General features: G+C 39.7%; 1 protein-coding gene across 7 annotated transcripts in view; it reads right to left on the reverse strand.

Moving 5' to 3' along the window:
* Positions 1–22,165, reverse strand: part of RHBDD1 (rhomboid domain containing 1) — a 38,107-nt gene extending 15,942 nt beyond the window's left edge. For 2 of the 7 annotated variants that reach the window (XR_015259409.1, XM_086755044.1), the window contains exons 1-6: positions 22,119–22,155; positions 19,681–19,850; positions 13,146–13,664; positions 10,049–10,181; positions 2,439–2,527; positions 736–786 (exon numbers count right to left, since the gene is read on the reverse strand). Coding sequence is in view for 6 of the 7 variants with exons in the window: in XM_086755044.1 (XP_086611170.1) it covers positions 736–786; positions 2,439–2,527; positions 10,049–10,181; positions 13,146–13,578 (706 nt within the window). In the remaining variant the exon portion in view is untranslated. Of the gene's footprint in view, positions 1–61; positions 241–735; positions 787–2,438; positions 2,528–10,048; positions 10,182–13,145; positions 13,665–14,457; positions 14,546–19,680; positions 19,851–22,118 lie in introns of those variants that run through there. The other 5 variants (XM_086755047.1, XM_086755046.1, XM_086755050.1 and 2 more) reach the window with 5 other exon arrangements.
* Between the last annotated feature and the right edge of the window lie 1,227 nt (positions 22,166–23,392).

The raw sequence follows: 23,392 nt of genomic DNA on the forward strand, positions 1-23,392 counted from the left end.
AGGCCCCGGTGGGCTGAACAGCCCCTGGAGCCAAGTGAACATCTCCAACTGGGCTGAGATTGCCAGTCATGGAAACTGGTAGCTCATGCTCACCACATAGTCTATGTTCACACCTTTTTTCATTTCACAAGATTACGTTTTATTTCTTTACTGGCCCTTAGATCAAGTGTTTTTTATTTGATGACTCGAATAATGGAAATTCCGGGTAAATGCACTTGTAAGTTACAAAAATCCTTGTTGCTGCTTGTAAGGAAAGTAAGTTAAGATCTGTTGGTTAGGAATTAGAAAACGCATGCTTCAAAAATATCCAAGGGCCTATAATATTACTTGTGGGAATTAGTTAATATAATAATAAAATTGGAGGTAGATCATGGAAGACAAAATCCATCATGGAGAATAAAGGCAGCACTAACTTCAGCTAACTGTGGCTCAGAGTAAACAGATCTCACTTACAAAAGACTAAAAAAAATAAAAAGCCCTGCATGACTAACACCAGACAACAGTAAGAATGAGAAAAGACGAGACAGTTTTCATATAAGCAACCACATAGACTAAAACTTTTTAAACAGAGAGAACATGACTCTGCTGAGTAGAAGATTAAGTCCATAAAACCATACAGAATATCAAGAAAGGACATTTAACTAGCTCCTTTACAGTTTTCTATCATAAGCGAAAATGATGTCCCTATTTTTAACGCTGGAATAAGTTTTTAGGTAAGTGAGTGAGAGTACTTACCTGAATAGTAGTCTCTTGGCCTGGCAGGGTCAGTGAATGAAGAAATGCCACCTAAATAGAAGAATAACCCTTGTACTATTAGAGTAAAATAATAACTTTTTCTTTATAAAATACAAGCAGCTAATTTAAAGTACTCTTTCTTTCAGAGTCTGTTTCATAAGATACAAATATGAAACTATGGGTATGAATTTTTTTGGCCTCAGTGAGAAAATATAGTATTGGTAAGCCTATATGTTGTTCCAGATTTTATGGTAGTGTGCTGTGTTATAGCAACATATCTGTGTAGACTAGAAAAATGCCAAGCCATCTAACAGATGTTCTCCAGAACACATAATTAATAATTTCTGCACTGAGACTGTACATTGGTAAGAATGGGTTAATGCACAGAAAACTGAGGACTGGAGTAACACTGCACTGTTTCTGCTCTGCTACACAGGAGAAAGATGACCTGCGTACTGGAACACCCTTTCCTCCAGGACTTAGTCACACAGCAACCTTCACAGCAGCAGGATCTCCAGAGCATGTTTCACTAACAGTACCATGAGGTTTACCATAGAATCCCAGAATATTTGTGTGGAAAGGACCTCAGAAAGAGGGGCTCTCCCTAGCCAAAGTCCCACTCAGAGCAGGTTTAGCTACGAGATCCAACCGGGCAACTTAAGTCAGGGCTTTATCTTGTCCAGTCCTGAAAACATCCGAGGATGTAGACTGCTGAACCTCCCCAGGCAGCGTGATCTGATGCCTGACTGTCCTAATAGTCAGGAGATACTTGCCACACCACAGAAACATGCAATATTAAGATTTAACTAACTATTATGACTGTTCACTCCAGTGGGGTAGGAAATCTGATGCTTCGGTCTATTTTTTCCACTTAAAACTGCTAAACATATGATGCACAGACTGTATCACCAAACTGCAATAAAACCTCCTGTAAAAAGCACACACATCTGAACAAATAATTTCTCACTATACAAACACCATATCCACGGTTAACTTGATGGCACAGTCATGAATAAAGTACTCAATATATTAAGTAATCAGACAAACACCAGATATTCTGACAAGCAACCCCAGCCCAGCTGTTGTGACAGGGCTTAGACTTCCAATTAAAACACTGAAATTTATGGGAGCGTTCACAGAAAAGTTTACAGGGCTGTATTTAAAACAATTGTTAGACTAAATATGTCTAAAGATACAATTTTTTTAAAAATAAGAATTACTACAATATGAAAAGCTGTAGTAACATCCTGCTGGAAAGCTTGAGAATTCCTGTAACAATTTCTCAAGCATGCCACAATCTTTTTCAAACTGTAGGGAATTCCACTAGAATGGATGCAAGTAGCAGAAATTAACATGGAAACATATTGTGTTCTGACATATTTCTATCGCTCTACCACACTTTATTTAAAAGTACATATTAATTGACACCTTAGGTGAAATATTTTACTCTAAATAAACATTTAAAAAGAAGGGTAAAAGGTATTCCTCTAAGTAAAAATATCTGAAAGACATTTACTGGTTCTTATCAACTGTATTTAAAGGAAAAAAAAAAAGTTGATTGTTTCTTCTGCATTCACTTTAATAATCGGTATACCTTTAATTGCCTAAAAACTTGCTGCAACAGCCTGAATTTCTATATGCAAGATTTACTGATTTTTTTTAAATAAAAATGTCTCTTATGCAGATTTTACAAAATTACATACCTGCACAGGCTTTCATGATCTTTTTCAGAGGTCCCATAGTATACATCAATCCAACAAGAATCCCTGCCAGATGTCCAGCAAACGAAGTCCTACAAAGAAGGAAAATATTGCAATTAATGGAAAGGAAGACTTTTTTTTGGTAGGGATCCAGAAGAGGGAGTGCAGAATTTGTAACTGAGAAAGTTCCTGAGTTCGACCGAGCGTAGAGAAATGCCTTGCCTGCAAGGACACGGTGCCAAGTTTTCTTTCTTCATAACTACCTTAAAATTGTTAGGTATACACAGTTACAGAAAAGTATCTAACAGATACCCTGAAGAAGCTGGGAACTAATGGGAGAGATAATTTTAACTGCTTGTTTAAAGGACAGGATACCATCTCCCTAAAAAGGCTTACTGAGGTAGGAGATTAGTTTTAATCTAATTACATTGAAAAGTCTAGGCAGGATCCACCAGAACCACTTATAGTTTCACATGAAAACACAAATATAGTACTTCCTACTGCACTACGAACACAATCCTACAATTAGCCTGATAAACATGGATACAGATTCATTGCAATCTTTGTAACAGTGTCTTCAAAATGAAAAGAAGTGAAGTGTTGAGATCCAAATTCTTTTCTATACATACTAATAATTTATTCCAAGGACAGCATTGCCCATTTACACAGAGAATGAAAAGGCTCTAGAGGCTTTTCAGAAACCATCAACATGGAAGCATATGTTTAGAGTAAATAAGGAGATTCGCTCCAAGGGATGCCATGACTATGGGGTATTTTATACATTCACAAACTAAGTTTCAGCATTCAAATGAGGAGTTAAACTCCTTCGTGTTTAATCAGGTTTAAACATTAAGATTAAAATCATTTGAGTTTAACCAGGTTTCAACACTATTTGAAAATTGCTTACCTCTATTCTGAAGTGAGAGAAGCCAATACACTGAACATTAAGATTTCCTAGCATATGCAATTATAAATCACTCCGTTCACTGGATTTATACTGGTTGTCCAAAGTAATATTCAAGTAATAAGAGCTTTTTTGCCTCTATAAAGCAGAAATGAAACCTCCGTTTAACATAAAAATAGATTTAAACATTACACTTTCACATTCCAGTCAGAAATCCAAGAGTTGCACAGATGACAGCATATGCACTCACGATAATACAACTTCCAGGCATCACTGGTAAAAGCATACAAGAAAATGCATGTGTCACTAGAGGGAGATAAAGATCAAATCACAAATTCCCTCTTTCGCCAGCTACTTAACCACAAACTCGTGTTCTGTGATGCAGGGCTGCGGCTCTCTCCCATAAGAAACCAACATCTTTTTTTAAAGTATCACATAAATGCTGATGTGAAAACTGATAGGTAAGAGGTACCCAAATAAAGTATCCATAAGGAACATCCATTTTCCAAACAGATTTTTCCGGAACAGATTTTCCAAGTCTACGAAAAATACATGCCTGACTTGGAAAATGTCTGTACACAGAAAACATTAAGTCCCTCAAGATGCTTTACTTTAGAAATCCCCAACATGAGATTGATTCACCTATATTCCTGGCAGAGTTTTGAACAAATCTTGTGCTCGTCTTCATTTATCTGCACAGAACAGGGTTCCACAAAACCCAAACCCAAGGTCTTTGCTTGCAACACAGTGAAGCTGTGTATTTACACAATATGAATAATCAAAAACCTTCAAGTTAAGAAGTCTTTCGGTGGCTAAGTTCCATTCTTAAGCAGGAGGGGGCCGGGAGGGGAGTTACCAAATGTCACACATGCTGCAGGAATGCAGCACTGTCTCACAGCATTTGTCATAAAGTAGGCTTAAAAATTTTAAACTCTGAAACTACACTAAGCAGATCCATAAGTGGCTGGTAAGCCTGGCTTAACACTTATCAGTGATTCATTATCAAACTTAGGATACGAATCAAGTGGATTTCTGCAAGAGTCTATTCCAAATATTTACAAATGACAAGCTAAGAGAAGGTGGAAGGGTCACTGGAGATGGCACTACAATTTAAAGTAACCTTGACAAAATGAAGTAGTGGTTTGGAAAAAATAGGGTGCAATTCAATACAGATAAATACGGAGTTCTGAACATACCACAGAGATCATCAACTATACACACAGGCTAGAAGTGAGTGGCTAGGAGAGCTTCAGGATAGAATCTGGGGCACACAGTGGATTATACAACAAAGCACAGATCAACATGTCACACCACGATGGAAAATACAAGAATTTTACTGGAAATACGTAAACAGGTGCACTACCTGGAAGTAAAATGAAGTAGCCTTCTGCTCTACTCAACAGTGGTCTCAGCTGGAAAATTGAGCCTACTTTTTGCAGACTGCACAGAAAGAAGGGCAACAAAAAACCAGAGAGCCCACAAACCAACATCTGAGGAAATACTGAAGGGATCACAATCACTTAAGTCTACTGACTGATTCTCTCACAGATAGAGTAACCTTAAAATACGGAAAAAAGTGTCACCAGTAAGAACAAACGCACCCTTCACAGTCTCCATCCAGAGGACAAGGTAATGGACACAGGTCACAGCAAGAAATTTAAGAACATGTAAGCAGTCGAGCAGACTGCCTGGAGAACTGTGCGGTCTCCACCCAGCGCAGGCTGAGCCCTCCCAGAGCCTCCTGCGCTCAGGGCCCGCTCTCGCCCCTGTTTGCCTCCGCTTCGCGTGGGAAAATGAGAGGGCTCCTAAGTCCCTGCAAGGAGCAATCAGAGTTCATTAGGGCGATGATCTTTAAAAGCGCATTAACTAAATATTGACAGGTGTGAGTTATATATACATACGTGTATCAGTCAGAGCGTTTGTTCTGAGATCAGATTCATTCAGAACCCCTATCATCTTTCTTACTTGATAAAAAGAGACTGGAAGTATTCAATTTAAGGAAATTACATAAAATAACTGTTTTACATATGCAATTAATGTTTTCCTTTCCACATGCCTTAGTCCGAAGTGGATACTCCTATTTCCAAAGAACTTAAATATATTTGAACCATTAATCTCTAAACATTTCAATGTCAATATTCTTGACATTTTACTACATTTTAAAGTGAATTTTAATTTTCTTTTTAAAAATTTGCATAATGGATTTCTTGCCTATGAGGCTGGCTGAGTTTTATCTGCAGACATGAAATTAATGGCAAAACTACAACTGCTTTCACAAAGCAGGATTATATGCAAAATTCAGAAAGAAATGCTACAGATTTTGGCTGAAAATAGATTAATAAACAGCTTACAAAAAGCACTAAATAAGTTGTCCGAGGAAGTCTTGTCCCAGCACATATTACCAAATCTCCTTTGTATAATAAATTCCATGCTTCTTTCTTGTCTAATCTAGAAACTTGAGGCTGCTCCCTCTTTCTGCTTTTTATATACCATAAATAATCCTGGATATAATTAAAAACTTTTTTTTTTTTTCCACATGATTCGTAAGAATAGCAGCGTCTTTGACTGGAATGTCTATTTTACTAGGTAAAAATTGACTGTTCTTTTTCAGTTAGATTAATGAAGAAACAGTCTCATGATTGCAACATGGTAAACTACTGCCTTTTTTCTTGTTGGTTAATAAAGAAAAATTACCATATAATTATTTTTTTTCACAGTACAATTTTCAGTTTCTCTAATACAAGCTGAACTTTGAATGGGAATGAAAACAGGGTTCTTGACTTTTTAAATTGCATGTTTTTCCTCTAAATGTCAACGAGCTTTATCAATATTAACTAACATTCTCCCTGGTACAAAGAAATTAAAATGATGTCTCATTTAATTTTTTGTTTGAAAATGTAGCTATCCCCAGAGATCTTATTTATCTCAACCATTCACTTCATACTAATGATAATTATGCAGTATGTCTAAATACTGTTTCCTGAAGACATTTGCCATCAAGCTGATGTGCACATTACTTCAGAAAAACCTTCTAAACAGAATTAGTTATACTTCTTCATGTGGCTGCCTAATTTCTGTGAAAACTGGTATCACCAGAGGGAAAACCATTTGGACTGTATTTGCTTTTCACGTATGAGAGATCCTGACCCAACGTTTACAAGCCTCTCAGTATTAATTTTTACATTATTATTGTTCCAGTACCCTTACAACAAATTCGAATCAATTCTCACTCTTGGTGAATTTTAACAGAGCAAGAAAGGCTACAGCTATCACTTCACTTCCGTAACTTCTTCCCAACAGCAACCCCCGAAGTCTGGTAGGCATTACTATTTATGCATGCAATTCTGTCGCAGGACTCGGCAACAAAAGTAAGTCTTTAGCTTAAGCCATTGTTGCAGTCTTCTGTGAAAGGATCTTGCTATGCATCTCCTACTCCGAGGCTCAGATAGGAATCATGCCTTCACTGAACAAGCAAACAAAGGAATAATATGAAAGTGATGTACTACAAAAATCTAGACTAACCGTTTTTTTAAAGGAATGATTTTTTTGAGACCATGGGAAACAAATCCATGTATTTATACACAGTTTATTTCCAAATTAACACAAGCACAGAGTCACCTGCACACGACAACTGATACACTTTGCTACAAAAATCAATCTTGCTTAGAATGCCGGCCGTGTAGTCAACTTACCAGCGCTAAACAACCTCCCTGAATGCAAATTAAACCAAATTAAATGGCTGCCTAAGTAAAAGTCAACTTGTTTTACACAGCCCTATACCGGAAAATACCATGGCTTCTCTAAATGGAAATGGAAAACTTGCTAGTAACTTTGTAACACATTGGAAAAATAGCAGAGGAAAGTGAAAGCTAAGTCTGCCAGAAGACTAAAAAGCTGTAAAATAGTTCTCATCACACAATGACATCCCAGTCAAACTTGGGGTATTTTTGGTTGGTTGCTTGTTCTTAGCCCTTCTGTTTCTGAGGGACATTTCCCATCAATAAACAGTAAATCTGACTGATAACCAGGCACGACTCAGTGATATTCCCAAGCGTTAAACAAATGGGAAATTAAAAAACAGATTAAATACAAAAATAGATACATACAAAAGAGGAAAACAGATACATACAAAAGATCTCATGAGGTTAAGTTTATTAGAGCTATGCAAATATTTGTATTCACCCCTGACACTATCAGGGTTGTGACCGATAAGGGTACAAGCCAAAATAATAAAAATTTCAAACCAGATTTGTCAAGATATGTTCTTATATTTTCAAATATATTTACCGTAATTTGTGGGTTTGTTTTTTTTTTGTTTGGTCTGGGTTTTCTTTTTTTTTTCTTTTTCCTGAACTCCAGAACACCAAGTCTCCAAGTCTCACTATTTCTGACAAACTGCAAAAAGCACAATTCTGAACAGTCAATGTCAAATCTCTACATTTCTGAATGCTGAAAAAAACATCCTCTACTCTTCTCCACTCCTAGTTTTCCACTCTCCTACTATTTTCATCCTTTGTTACTCAGCTTCTGGAAAAAGAACTTTGAGGGAAAAAAAAAAAAACAAAACAAACACCCTGTAATCTCCATCTTCCAAATCTAAAGTGTCTTCTTTGTCAATCTGATAGATATTTGAGTTAGTTCAGAAACAACCTGAAAGATAAGCTTTTCCTAAAGGAAAGTGACCACAGGAAAACCATCACTATGCAAAAGGGACAGATGACTTAAGACACCACATGCCCAATTCTGGAAGAAGCATAGAGATTAAACGTCAAATAACTTTCCACATGCCTGCCCTCAAAGAAATAATCCCAAGGATTGCTATGAAAAGCCTAAATCTCAACATCCCTACTTTATGGAAGGCAAAGATTAGAAGGCTATTACACATTTTAAAATTTCCGCATAACAAAAACATTACTGAGAAAGAAAAGAATTCAGACACCAGTAAAACTCTAAACCCTCTCCTAGCACACAAATCAAAGTTTTCAATAGACTCAACGTTACTTTTGCATTGTTTATGGATTCTTAGGTGATCCTGCTATATCATTCCAGTAAGGCAGGTCCAAATTTATTGCATGTCTTTCCAACTGGACAGAATTTTGCCCGAATTACTGACCTCTTAGCTATTCAAAACCAAACTACAACTAGATCTGCAAAGAGACACCACTTAATCAGACACTTCAAATATATAACATGCCCTGAGTATGCAGATGAGCATGTACGAGCAACGCTCTGAGAGTTACAATTGCTATGGTTCATTTCAAGGCAGCTGGCAGTTACTAATTAAACATTTTGTGTTCTGGGACATGAATTTCTGGAGATTACTACTAGTTTTTTATGTCCCTCATTATCATTTCAGTGCTGTGAAATTGTCCTGTCAGGATGGCATGTAACAATGTAGAGGTTCTTTAGACCAGGCAGCAATCTAAGCTTCCATAAAATTACGAAAAGGTTTTTGATGTTATTTCTGGACCTTCTATACACTTTCCACTCCAAAGACATTTGTAGAGTAACGCAATTGAAAAATAACAGCACCCAACCACTAAACTCATGTTTTTCCTCTACCACATACAGTACATGCTCATGGTTTTACTTCAGACATAATGTTCTTGTATTATGCTTTAAAAATAAAATATACAGTAGTATTAAACATACCAGTAAGTAAAAATTATGTTCAGCTAACATGACAGTTTGTATTTTTCAGAAGAATGTTTTTAATGCACAGAAAACTTCGGTTTCACACTTGTGGCAATGCCACGCAAGTGATCTCTCAGCTCACACTTGGAACCGCATTTGGAACAGAGCGCTCTGCAGTTCAGCTGTGTTTTAACCTAGGATTGCTTGCTGCAGTCAACCAGGCACTGAGTCAAAGCAATAAAACCAGCTTTTAAAATAAGTAATACTCGAATTCTCATTCTGCTCTAGGAAATGTTCTATCTGCCATATCATAGTATCTGATAAGGAGTATGTCAATATTATTTCTTTTTTTTTTAAATCTTTCTGAAAAGTGTGAAATTGTATATAAACTGTGACTTGGCAGTTTGTAAGTGTGGTGTCTGTATTTCACATACATTCTGCACTACGATTGACAATTACAAAATATTATACAAGAAGATTACTGATGTGCAACTAGAAGTCCAGAAACCAACTACCAAAGAAGATAAAAGCTCTGTTCTCACAGAGGTCAGGGTAGATGAACTGTGTTGGCAGAACTGAGCACACAGGAAAATTGAGGGAGGCAATCAGCAAGACTGCAGGACAGTGAAACGGCATAAAATTTGCAGAATACTGGATGATAGCTGTTTGATAAATTAGCAGTGACTACAACGAATGGACAGAAGGGACTAGGACAGAAATAGCAAGCAAACCATGGAATGCTCTTTTGCTAATGAAGCCCTTGGCATTACAGTAATTAGCTCGGTTACTTTGCTGAAAATGCATGTCCCTTTTCCCTGGCTATCAACTCTTGTTATCTTCCCTCAAATACTTAGTAATACCTTCTGGGCGCAGCGTTTCAGGTTTTTTATTTTGAAATGTGGTCAAAATAGAGGATGTTGAGGAAAAAAAGCAGACTGTAGCCTCAACACTTAATCGCAGCTCAAACACCCCATTTGGATACCAGCTATCACTACACATACTCTGTGATGCATTTCAAACTACTGCAGAGAGCCCGCATCTCTTCTCCTGACTTTTAAATATCAAATGCACTTACCCTGGGGAGATCAAATGAATAGCCACCAGCTCCACCCAACAAGCATATTTGCTGGATATCTGCAACCCAAGGACATTGCTGACTCTTCCTGGATTGTAATGGTTGTTAAGAACTTTCAGAGCAAACAGGACTCCTGCAAACAAGAAGAAATCACTTAAAGAGAGAAGTACTTGTGCCTAAATAAAAAAGAAATGCAAACCACGTAACTACTGAAATTGAAGTACCATGCAGTTTCACAGCACCATGAAGCACATTGCTGCATGCCAGAACACCAGTTCCGTTTTTTCAGCGAGACTTTTCAGTGACTTAAAGTAAAAAGGGTTAAAAATTATATATTTGTGTAACATCAATTCTAAGTTGCTTTTTAATATGCCTACTCATTGTGGCTATTCAGGTATTCAAAACAATACATAGAAAATTTTAAAATGGGAGCTCTAGTTGAAATAAGTGACAAAATTATTGAACTCAAGACAATGTTCCAAGAGTTGAGAAAAGCCATCACTGAAAATAAGCCAAACAAATGCATGTGAAGCTCAACAGTAGGCTCAAATTCTGAATTAAGGGAAAATCTTACATATACTGCAGAATCACTTGTTTCTGAAAAAAAAAAAAAGTAGATAAATCACCTTTAATTACAAAAAACAATAATTAATTTCTAGTTGACTGCAACTGTTCTATCATGCAAGCAATAGCCAATATGATAGCATGAATTCACATAATTTGCTGGAACTTCCTAATTGTTTTTGGAAAAGTTCCTCTCAAGAGACAGCTCACATAGTTGTTTGAAAAACACCACTGAAAAATCAAGAAGTAAAACATTTGACATTGAAAAGATAGCAGAGTTGAACATCAATACGGATATACTAAGTAAAAACATGAAAGAGATCTCACTCCCCTTCTAACACCACAGAAAACAAGAGATAACAAGATTCCTTAACCTAGCCAGTGATGTAAATATTGTTGTTCTAGGATCAGCTATAAACAGGAATGTGTGTATGCACACACGTTCACTTTTTTGCTGCTGATAAAACTGGACTTGTTCAGAAACTATAAATTTACTAACGGGGAGAAATATTCCATAACAGTAGCATATTTCAGGAGTTATTTCCATCCAGTCCACCCTTGGCTCACCAGAACCCTGTCTGTACAGCTTTTTTTTTTTTTGAAGGTTTAAATATCCATTTGGAACTGCCTGACCTGGTGTATTGTCAGGTTTCACGCAGGGTGGACAGTGGGCAGGCCTGTTTCATCCATTTAAAGTAAAAAAAAAAAAAAAAAAAAAAAATACAAACCGTATTACCCAGGCATCATAAAACTCTTAAAATCTGGTAAAGTGGTAATACAAATGCCTACAGACTGGGTTATATGGCAGTATTATATTCCTAGTTATACAGTACAAAAGTTTCATCATAAATTCTTGATATTTTCACCCTTCTCCTTCCTAGTAAGAACCGGGTTGATACTACGCTGTTTTAAGGTAGGGACTGATGGGAACATACAGGAAAAGCCTCACACGAATGGTGCATTATATAAGCGAATATCTGAAAGGGATACTTCTTCACAACTTCTAGGTCCCAACTGCTCATTCTACAGCCTAGGACGATTAAGGCAAAGAGGTTCAAATCGAAGCTTGATGGCAGCATCTCCCAGTTGTTCACAGAGAACAATATTACAGAGCACAGCGCCCCCACGAATCACCCCGCGATACCTGGGAGCACTGTGTAAGAGCTAACCCTAGAAAACCCAGCTGAGACTGGACTGAGTGCAGGTATTTCAGTCATTTTGCCACTAATAAGAAATATGCAGTAGGGTTCTGCAGCCCCTGTCAGGGAGCAGCAAGAGCGAGATGCTCTTGCAAAGGAAGGGTACCCAAAGGGAACAGGGAGGGAGGGAGCCAGGCAGCAGCCTCCCCAGTAAGGGCCCAGTCCCACCGTCCTTGAGCAAAGAGAGCAGGGCAGGCTGGTGACGGCAGTGGGGTCAGCCAGGAGCCCAGATCACCAGGTACGTCCTCCTGCCAAAGCAGGGCCAAAGGAAGCCAGGAAGTCAAGCCGGGGCCCTAGTCAGAGAAGCAGGCGGCCAGGCACAGAGGCAACGTAGCTCAGACAGGGACAATGCGGAAGGCTTGGGCTTACAAGCAGCTGAGTAATGGGGACAAAAGGCCTCTTGCACACCTCTTTTCCCACTAGCCTGAGGTGTGTCACCACTACTCCATGTCAGAGCTGTTCCTAAGCATAGGCAGCCAAACCCCTCACGGAAAGAGGCTGCACTTAGGGCCCCCACAGCCACCACGCAGGCCGATATCAGAACTGGGCGTGTCTCGTCACCAGCGGGTGGGTGACCAGAGAATAGCTGAAGCTCCAAATGAGCAACGACCAGGCGTCGGTCCTAGGACCACTTCGAACACCACAGGGTATTCAGAACACTCAGAGGGGTTCAAGCACCTTTCTCAGAGGCTGAAGAGTGAGGCTTGCCTTCTAATGCTGGGTCCCAGTGACAGCAAGAACCCTGCATATCTAGAAGAGCAGTGCAACCTCTCCACTTGACTGCAGATTTTTTTTTTTTTTTAAAGAGGAGGATTTCATTAACTCCAAACTTTCATCTCCTAAATGAGAAGACAAGACCGTTATTGGAAGATAACCAGTATCAAGTGGCTGGATGTTTCTAGCAGAATCAAATCTAGGGTAGCTTCTCTAAAGACAGGCATTAATAATTTGTCATTTGAAGATAAAAATTTTGAAGTGACAGGCTTTTCTAGAACACACCTAACGAGCATTATTGACAGCAGAAATTGAAAAGCTTCAGAATTCAAATAGTCAGTGACATTAAACAGAAAACATAATTCTACTGGGATAAAAATATTTCTCATGTTCTCAGGTAAAGACACTGCTGGTCACACGAACATGAACTGAACCACATAATGTTCATACCCAGAATACCTGCTTTAAATAAAAAACCCAGAATAACTTTACTGACATAACAACCACATACATGCACACAGATGTATACCTATCCATTTTCTGCAGTCAACAAATACACGATTTATAGGTACTATATAGCAAAGTTTACGTATGTAAATTGGACCAACTATGCGCCTTACCTGAAAAACCAACAGCACAACTCATCTCATACGAAGGATCATCCAGGATTGTCGCAAGCGTGAATTCCAGCACCATATAAACAACTCCAATCAGCACTGAAAAAACTGCAATTACGTATGCAAACCATACGCTCTTAAGCTTTTTTTCCAGCATCATCCCCTTCCAAAGCATGGAAACCATGTTATAATATAAATGCCAGTCATCTGCATGGTGGACAGGAGAAAACAGTAAACGCTGCCAGTTCCTTCGGTAGAAGCCTTCATGTACGCTGATACACACCTCATGCAGTGGCCTCACAGGATTCAGAAAGAGAAAAATATTCAGTGCAAGCACCCCAAGGGTAACAGCAGGAATGTTCTGGAGTCCAACTTGAGAAATCTGATAAAGCAGCAACAGCAGTCCAGCATTGACTCTTCCCTGCCTTCGTTGCATTATTACTTCGTATTCAAAGAAATGTGAAGATTATTCCAATTCCTGTTTTTTTGTTCCAATTCAAAACCATACAAGTTTTGGAAATTCTGAAAGAAAAATGATAACTGCATTATTATACATATACATGGGTTTTTTCAAGCTCATCACTGCTTTTTTATTTTTTAAACATAGCAAATTCTTCAAGCTAATTAACTGAAACCTTTTTAAAATCAGAACAAAAACTCAAATAAGGATTTTTTTTTTTTTAAATCACAGTTTTTAAACTGGTATAAGACAAATAAAATGGATTTATACAGATAATCCAGGCAAAAATTGTGAGAAAAAGGAGCCTGCAACCTCTTGTTCATGTCCCTGGATAGGTTTTACTTAATTTATAAAATTCCTGGGTGTTCTAGATGTGTTCTCATTAATATTGTGATTCACTCACAATTATTAAAATTTCAGGAAGGAAACCAGTTAAAAATTCTTCTCTAGAGTCTCAGTTTTCAGGTTTCCCATCTTTGCTACATATACAATTTTTTTTCCATGACCATTTCCCCACTTTTACAAATATTCAATACAAGCTAAGAATGAAAATTAAAAGTTACCATTTCAAAAAGTAAGAGACACAGCTGAATACTCTTAAATTTAAGCTTTGAAAATTGTTATTGTTTTCCTACTGAATAGAATTCAAAGTTCAGTTTAAAAGCACGCAATGGAGGAAAAGTGGTAGGAAAGTATATACAAGAAAAAAACATAACATTTCCAGACAGTTACATCAAAATATTCATCTCCGCCCTATTTATGCCAGCTAAAAGGGAGGATTAAATAGGGCTAGAGAAGTTCTACATCTAGCTAAAAATAGGGTTACTGTGCCAGAAATTGAGGCATCAAGCTAACCTGTGCAAGCCTGTAAAGAGAGGAGGGAGGAAACGGTACTGGAGGCTACAGCACAAGGTGATGCGGAGTTTCCAGAGAGCAGAACCACCTGCGGGAGACGGGAACAGACACTGAATTTCCCGTCAGTTCCGAGGGCTACCTCAGCTTGACCCATTACCATTCTTATGGACCACTGTTAGTTCTCAAAGCTCTCCAAGGTGGCACAACAAGAGCGTGGCCACTCTTCACCTCTGAGATGCCACTTCTTTGCTGAGCTACTGAAGATACTTGTGTGAAATAATATATTGTGTATCAGCTATGCAGAGCTAGCAAAATCTTTACATGTTCAGAATTCTCATCTCAACACCCCAGTCACCTCCTTTTCCATTATATTACAAAATAGAGTAAGTTGCTAATATGTGAACTTTTATTTCGTTTAAACTCCTTTGCAATCCATCACATCAAATGCTTCCTCTATAAACACTGTTATTAGATAAACAAGTAACAATATAGTTCTTCTCAAGGACATCAGAAAAAAAAAAGGTACCTTTAAAAGGAGAAAAGGACAACAGCTCAAGATGCAACATTTAACATTCCACATTGTGTCTACCAGGATTTACTAAATTTCACATTTCTACAGACCCTTGGTATGCCTGCAAACACTTTACTGAACATTTTTCTTTAGATATTCAGAGGATCGCTAATAATGTAATCAGGTCGCACCTCACAAAGCAGGTGAAAACATGGAAAAGACAGAAGTCACCTCTGAACAGTGTTATCCTGTAACAGCAAAAGGAACTACGAAACCTGGACTGGACATCACAGATCATCTAGGGGCCAGCCTACCTCCTCTACTTCAATATAATTGAGAGGAGCACATACTTCCACACTAGTTCAGACACGTAGCTGTAAGAAGTGACATACATTAATAACTCAAATTAAGTTTAAGTTGTTCTAGTGTCTGAATTTCTCTTTAAATGGCATTTATGCTTATTATAGCACTTGAAGATAAGAAAAAAAAAACCCTGCTAGCATCCTCAAAACAGCTGTAGTAGAGCAGAATGCAAGTAGATGTATTTGCCGGATTAAAAGGAAATTCGCTTCCTACCTGCACCGGTGCCTTTAAGAACCAGTTTCTAACCCTCAATTTAACCACAGAGACCACAGCTGTAGTCCCTACAAAGTTCAAATGAGCCAAGACCTCTTAAAGTGTAAACTGGTTGTTGCAGACAATAATTGGCATCATCATGCTTTTACTTTTTAATGTCAAAGTTACAAAAAGTACTTAATCAAAAGTTTAATCGATGTCATTCTCTTTTTCCACACCACAGTCCCTGACACCAGGTACACCAATATCCCCAAACTGGTTTTATACGCGTGCACCAAAATCTCTGGCTTTTCTTGTACCACTGACACAGCTACATTTTTTCCCCACCACAAAACAGTTGACATAAAAACTGTTAGAATTTGAAAGTCAACATCACTTAAACCCAACTTACGTGGAAACCCCAACATCTTGCCATACCACATTGTTCAAGTTGCCAAATACTACAGTCTTAGTTTTTAACATTTTCCTCTGCTTTTGACGCTCTTTAATTCCCAATTTAAACACTCTTAACATACATGCACCTAGGAAAAGTAACCCTCAGACAGCACAGACAGTACAATAATCACGTAACACGGCTGGGAACGGTTTACACCATGACTACAGCAGTGCTATGTATTATAAATCATCCCCATTACTGGGAGCAATCAGAAGTGTCAGCCAAGACGCATTATGTGTTTAATTACAAAGGAAAAAGAAGTAGGAAAGAAAACAGTAGTTATTTGAGAGCCTTCTGGAATGCAACTCTTAAAATATATAGGGCTTTCAGCTGCTTGAACGTTCTTCCTCAGCCTCTACTCTGTTTATTAAAAGTCTAATGAGGCTTGAAACAATGAAGCACTTATTCCTTTTTCTTTTTTGAAAACATGCCACCCACTTCAAAATGTACAAATTTCCAGAACAGACTTGAAATGGGCATTTGTCTTGCATCTAGGCTGCCACGTGTCTGCATTTTTGTCACCTACTCAAGATAAATGTCTGAACTAAACATTCTCGGAATTTGTTTGTTTGTTTTGTACTAACCAAGTGCAAAGCATTTAAACTTTTATTTTTACTGCGACGACCCCCCTTGCTCACTTGGCAACCATAAAATATTATTACTTCATATTACTGAAAAATCATGTAATAAAGTAAATGTTTTAGTAAATACCAGTTGAAATGAAATGTTATACTGTCTTTTCCCACAGCTGTGATTTGAAGGTATAGAAAAAGAGTCTTCCTGTACCCTCGCTCCCCTCAAAATGGACATTTTGATTTATGTTTATGTGGAGCAAAATCCAGTTCATTGCCCTTCTTCTAAAAAAAAAAAAAAAAACACCACCAAAAAAAATCACAGTGTCCTATAAGTCTAGATTTCTATGAACAGACGGAGACATACAACATCTCATTCCCACTGAGGGTGAATGCAGCCACAACCTACAGATTTTGCCATTATCTGCACGGCACATCCTGATCTTCAGATCTGTCACCAGCCTCCTTTCTAGAACTGCTGTGTTCTTCTCGTTGCTTTGCAAAAATTATTTTTATTGGTGGTACCTGAGCATTGCATAACTCTCCACTGACAGAAAAAAATCCCAGAGTTACTCCTTCAATTCAGATGAGGAGTATGATTTTGACATTAATTTCTCCACTGCCCTCACTGACTTCACTGCGGTTCGCATCATGAAGCAGCCCGAGTGTGCTGAACCAGTCTCTTTTCAGATGAAACTAAACCAGGAAAGAACCCAGCACACGCCAGAAAAAAGGGGGCATTCAGCTTACCTGTCCAGATTAGAGCTAGACCAATGTAAAATAAAACTGAAACGTGTAAAGGGTGAGTATCAGACCCTGAGCATAAAGCGTTTCACACTACAGATAAGCGTCAAGATGCCCACGCTACTTGTCTACAAAGACACAGTCTCAGGGTACAGAGTTATCCAAGTTAAGAGTGAAACAGAAATAGTGGGTTTGGGGGGAAAAGAAAAAAAAAAAGTCCTACAAAGGAAGCAGAAGCAAACCATAAACCCCTCTACTATTGCTCTCAAACTAGGGTGGGTGGGAGGAAGGCATAACAGAAAAAAACCCACACAAAAAATTCAAAAATGTGAAACTGTTGAATGTTTCAGAAAAATGTGAAACGTCCTGTTTATATTCAATATGTATGCAAGGAGAAGGTCACCCACAAGCTGTCAGCTGCAATGCGTTTTGACATGTACAGTCAATTACATAGCTCGTAACAAAAGACAAGGTTCTGACACAATTATAAAATAATTACTTTATGAAGAATGACTTCTGGATTAATCAAATGTGCCCTGAAAGGGCATAATACGCTTTCATTCACAAAGGAATACTGAATTTAAACTGAAAAAAACCCCACAACGCTTCAGGATTTTCTATGAAAAGTCATGTATCTGCAATACAAATGAATTTAAGTCACTAACTACCTCGCTGAAAGGAAACAACACCAAGCTAAATATCAACACAAAATGACAGCATAAAAGGCTGTGTCACAGTCTTTTTTTTTCTTTAATATGCCACTTCTTACTTTAAATGTCCTCAAAGTTTTCTATGAGAATAAGGAAGTTCCTCTGCCCCTTACGTCTGCTTCAGCATGAAAACTGAAAATGTTTTACAGTTCTTTAATCCTCTGAAGTACTACTAAAAAGAAGCCCTTAACAAAATAAGATTTTAAGCTAACAACTTCAACTTAAAACTGAAAATTGTGTTCTGAAGGGTGTGACAAGTGCTATTCACAATAAAATATATACATGTGAAACAATACACGTCAAGAATACTCCTGGACATCTTATCCTAAAATAAATGAGACAGTTTTCAGATGAAAGAATGGAAGAGACTAGGTTAAATCTCATACTCTGCCTCACCTCTTAAGTATGAAGATCTGAGACGCTAAGCATCATTTAGGCTTTTAATCGCCCCACTAGTTTGACTACTGCTATTTAATCCAAAAGGAAAAATACTTAAAGGCTGCAACCTGTGCATCCTTCAAATTAAAGCACAGAGTTATTCAAACTGTTTCATTATAATTATTAATTTGCAATATCACTGGAAGCCCTGCCAATTTTGGACTCATGTTTTCATTAACAAAAGAAAAAATCAATTTACTTTATATATTTAAATTTCATTATAATCAATACACAAATCTGAACATCAGAACGAGCGTTCACTGGAATTTTCTTTAAGGCCTATCATTGTAAAGACCAGCTACATTCCCCGTCATCATTTGAGACTACAAACACTACCTCCAAAATGCGCTTAAGATGACTGGAAATTACACTATGCATTTCAGACACCACTGATACGACGCACTGCAGATAATTCACATGTTGGACATGATACAGCAGAGATTTAATCCAAACAAAACCAGTGAGCCCAAGTTCCAAGAAAAATAAGTGACAGAAGTTAAAAAAAAAAGCCAAAAAAATTCTTGTAGTAGCAATACAAGAAACTCTGCTCTGGGGAGACACCATCTGCAGCGCTGCGTCCAGTTCAGGAGCTCCCAGCATCAGAAGGACATGGAGCTGTTGGAGAGGGTCCAGAGGAGGCCACAAAGATGACCAGAGGGCTGGAGCAGCTCTGCTGTGAGGCCAGGCTGAGAGAGCTGGGGCTGTTCAGCCTGGAGAAGAGGAGGCTCCGGGGAGACCTGAGAGCGGCCTCCCAGTGCCTAAAGGGGGCTGCAGGAAAGATGGGGAGAGACTGTTCAGCAGGGCCTGGCGTGACAGGACGAGGGGTCATGGTTTCAAAAGAGGGAGGTAGATTCAGATTAGGTATTAGGAAAAAAATTCTTACACTGAGGGTGGTGGCACACTGTCCCAGGTTGCCCAGAGAGGCGGTGGATGCCCCATCCCTGGACACATTCCAGGCCAGGTTGGCCGGGGCTGTGAGCAACCTGATCTGGTTGGAGATGTCCCTGCTCCTGGCAGGGGGGTTGGACTGAGTGGGCTTGGACGGTCCCTTCCAACCCTAACCGTTCCGTGATTCTATGATAGAGTCTTCAAAACCTCTTCAGTTTGTGAAAAACCAGAACAATTACTGAAAACTTCTGTACACTGTGATCTAGGAAATTACTGACAACATATTCATTACGTGACTAACCTACCAGTATACTCACTCCCTTCCTGAGCTTTCCACCTCTCCATTACCTTTGGTAGGCAACGGCTGTGGAAGTGTTCTCTTCACGCACCTCAAAACTGAGGCCTCATCTCTGGTGAAGAGGACTTCCTTGTAGCACGTATACTAGTGACACTGCCTATGTCCTCCTCTGGAGACAAAGATCACGCCAGTCTTTTCATAGCGCAGTACAAATCAGCTCCTGAAATGGAACCACCTGATAAAAATCCTTTTCACGGCCATCGCTTAGTCTAGTCAAGAAGCTAGTTATACATACACTGTCAAAAGGAATCGGTTTTGCTTATATATAATTATATATAATAGAAATTCCACTGCAACTGCCAAATCATAAATCATTTTAGTGTAACACAGGGAGAAAAAGCAGGAATCTTTATAATTTACACTTATAAAAATCTACACTTTAGCAACTCTTCTTAGAAATTACTAAGTTTTGAAGGAAACAGTGAAGGAAAAAAAAAAATAATTCTGTTCAGGACCTGTACAGGAGCCACGACAGCAACATGTTACCACTGCCTTTTTTGGTTAGAAAACTTAAAACAACACAGAGATAGTTTTCTCTACCTCTAAAATTATATGCCACATATAAATAACAGATAAAGCATTTCTGACGAAGCTAGAAAAAGAATACATAAACAGATAATTTCTTTCTTTGGAGCATCAGCTGTTGCTAAACCCCTGCAGTTGGTTAGTCCGAATTACTTAAACGTAATATTCTGAGGGCAGATAATGGGCGTGTTAAGTCCCTTGCCAGTTCTGAGGAAGAAAAAGGACACAGAAGAGTTTGATAAATATTCTTACTATCCTCATCTCATAATAGACAGTAATTAGTAACTACCTCTCAAAATGCTAGGATGCATCTACACATAATTCAAGTTAGAGAAATAAAATAATCATAATTATCTATAATTATCATAATTATCCCCTCCCCTAGTGCAGCTGAGGGGATATCACAGTTTAAAACATAAAAATATATCAAAATAACAGCAGATTTCAGATTAGGCCACAGTTAAATTTAACTTCACACGTTTAACTACTTTAATTAGGGTCAGGGGTTGGTTTGTTTGGGTTTTTTTACTTCACTGTAATACTTACACTTGTAGAATCCTAAAATCGGGTAACTATACCAGAAAAGTTTCCTCTTTTATTTATCTCAAGAATTTTGTAATATAATGAAAATAAAACAACCCATGCCTCCCTGACTCCGGAAGTGTGAAGCACAGGGGCTCTTACACATTTAGCTTTCCTTAGTTTGTGTTGCTTCGAGGGAAAAATCGTCTGCAGTTTGCAGGAGAAAGGAAGGATAGGAAGGTTACTTTCTAATGAAATTAATTTTAAATAATACTGGTTAAATATACAAACAATTCAGAAATGTACACTTTCTAGTGTTAATGTTAACTCTTGTCAAGGCCCCCCATCTCTTTGAATTAACAAAATACAGCTCCAGAACATCACTGCTGTATCTCAGGAAATTAACTAACTCAGGTGTCACTAAATACATTTTATAAACCCCTGAATTACTCAAACTCCGTATTTACACAAACATAAAGAAGTTTACCACATATAGTTGAGGTACATTTGTCCCTGCTTCTCCTCTGACAGAGGTGCAAGTTATTTAAAGGTTTGGGCTGTTTTGAGGTTTTTACCATCTTAACAGGGAAAGAAAGGGATATAGTTCTAGTCAGGATTTTTTTAAATTATTATTTAGTTGATTATTTATGCGATCTGTAAAAAAATACAGCTCTAAAGGAAGAGAGTAAATAAAAAAAGCCCACTGAGGCCACCCAGCTATAACGAGAAGCAGCACATATTAAGGTGTCACTGCATTTAAAACTAATTTGCTGCAGTTTGCTGATAAGAGAGGCGTATCCGGGTTTGGGCCTGGGGAACCAGCACTGTCACATCGCCACCATTTTTCACGGGACACTCCTTCCCCTTTCGGGCACTGCCTCCTTCTGCCGCCTCAAAAGCATTTCTAGGAGTGAAGTCCCACAGAAGCCGGGAGGGAGGGAAATGCTAAGAGCTGTCACAGTGTGAAATATTCGGTATTTTTGCTATTTCTGAAACCCACTTCCGTAAACTTCGCCCCGCCGCTCCGCTCCCAGCGGCGGGGGACGAGCTGAGCTCGGCGGAAGGGAGCTGCGGAAAGCCGCCGGGGAAACCTTCCCCGGCACAGCCGCCTCCGAGGCGCCTTCGCTCCGCCGCACCGGGAACCCTCAAGCACAACAAGGGCGGGCGGCGCCTCCCCGGACACGGCACCCGGGCTGCTCCCCTCACTCCCGCCCTCCGCCGGAGCCCTCACACCGCCCCGGGCTGAGGGAGCGGGGGGGGAAAGGCGGGAAGGCGCCGCGCAGCCGCCGCCTGCTGCTGCTGCCGCTGCCGCCGCTGCCTCCCCTGCCCCGCGCGGCGGCGGGCGGCAGCGGCGCGCGCCCCTCCCCTCCCGGGCACTCACGTTTTCCAGCGCCGCCGCCGCCGCCACCCCCCAGGCCCTCGCGCCGCACCACGCGACCCGGCCGCCACTCAGCGCCCAAGGGAAGCCTCGGCTGCGCATGCGCAAGGGGGCGCCCAGCCCGGCCACAGGCGCCGAAGGGGGGGGGGGGGGGGCGGCGGGAGCGGGAGGCGCCTGTGCCCGCGGCCGCGTTTTGCGGGTGGTGCGGAGCCGCTGCGTCGGCCTTAAAACTGATGCGGAGTAGCCAGGCCCGCACAAAGCCCGCCGACCACGCGTGTCCGGGCCGCTGTATCGCTGAGAAAGGTTCCGCCCAGGAGCGGGTGAGGGCTTCCGTTTGGCTTTATCCGCACTGCAGGCCGGGGTTGGGGGGGGGGGGGAGTGTGAGGCGAATACAAATTAGCGAAGGTAAGGGTGGGGTGTCTGAGAGCGGGTGCGGAGCCCACCAGATCCCCAGCGAGGCTATTTTGCAGAAATACCGGCTCTAGGTGATAAAAGCTGCCCAACCTCCTAGTTCAGCCTAATAACGTCTGTGAAAGCATCGGTTACCGGTACAACTCACCATTAAAATGTGTAATTATGTTCCCTTTGAAAATGCCTCACTGCACATGCAAAACAGTAACTAGTTCTGTAAGTTTAATATAGTTCGACTGCTTTATTTTTTTTTTTCCACCATTACAAGCAATTAGGTGAATGCATCAGTTTTACTTGTGTGGAGTACTAGTCACTGGTGTTAAGTATTATTCCCCAAATTTGATACCGATAGCTAGACTGGGAGCTTTGCTATTAATATTCAGTAGGGAATGCATTGAGCAAATTAGAAATGCCTACAATAATAGGTTATCATAGAGACGCTGGCGAGCTGATGGCGCAAATATGCGAGGAGAAATGAATCATCCAAAATCCGTAGCCAAAGCTACATGTAAATGGCCCTGTTTGGCCGTCATTTATGTGGCACTTGGGTTTCATAGAACATTTTGGCAATTCGCACAAGTATGTCATAGAATTTATAAGAAAATTGTATTCTGCCCTTCCAAAAACAGCACACAGCTCAGCAGACTGGCAGGCATGAAAGGGGCTGAATTCCTAGAAACAGGGTGGAGATCAAGTTAAAGGAGCGGACTTTGCCAAAACAAGCAACTTCAGCATAGTCTTCTCTTCCAGGAACTCACAGAAGCCAAAAGAGGAGGGCAGATTCAGCGTGTGCCACCATTTAGACATGTCATCTTAAGCTCCTTAGTTTTGGCACATTTGGGTCTGTTACCTCAATTAATGCTAAT

This window comes from Chlamydotis macqueenii, chromosome 9 (assembly GCF_036417535.1).
Source record: "Chlamydotis macqueenii isolate bChlMac1 chromosome 9, bChlMac1.mat, whole genome shotgun sequence".
Classification (NCBI taxonomy): Eukaryota; Metazoa; Chordata; class Aves; order Otidiformes; family Otididae; genus Chlamydotis; species Chlamydotis macqueenii.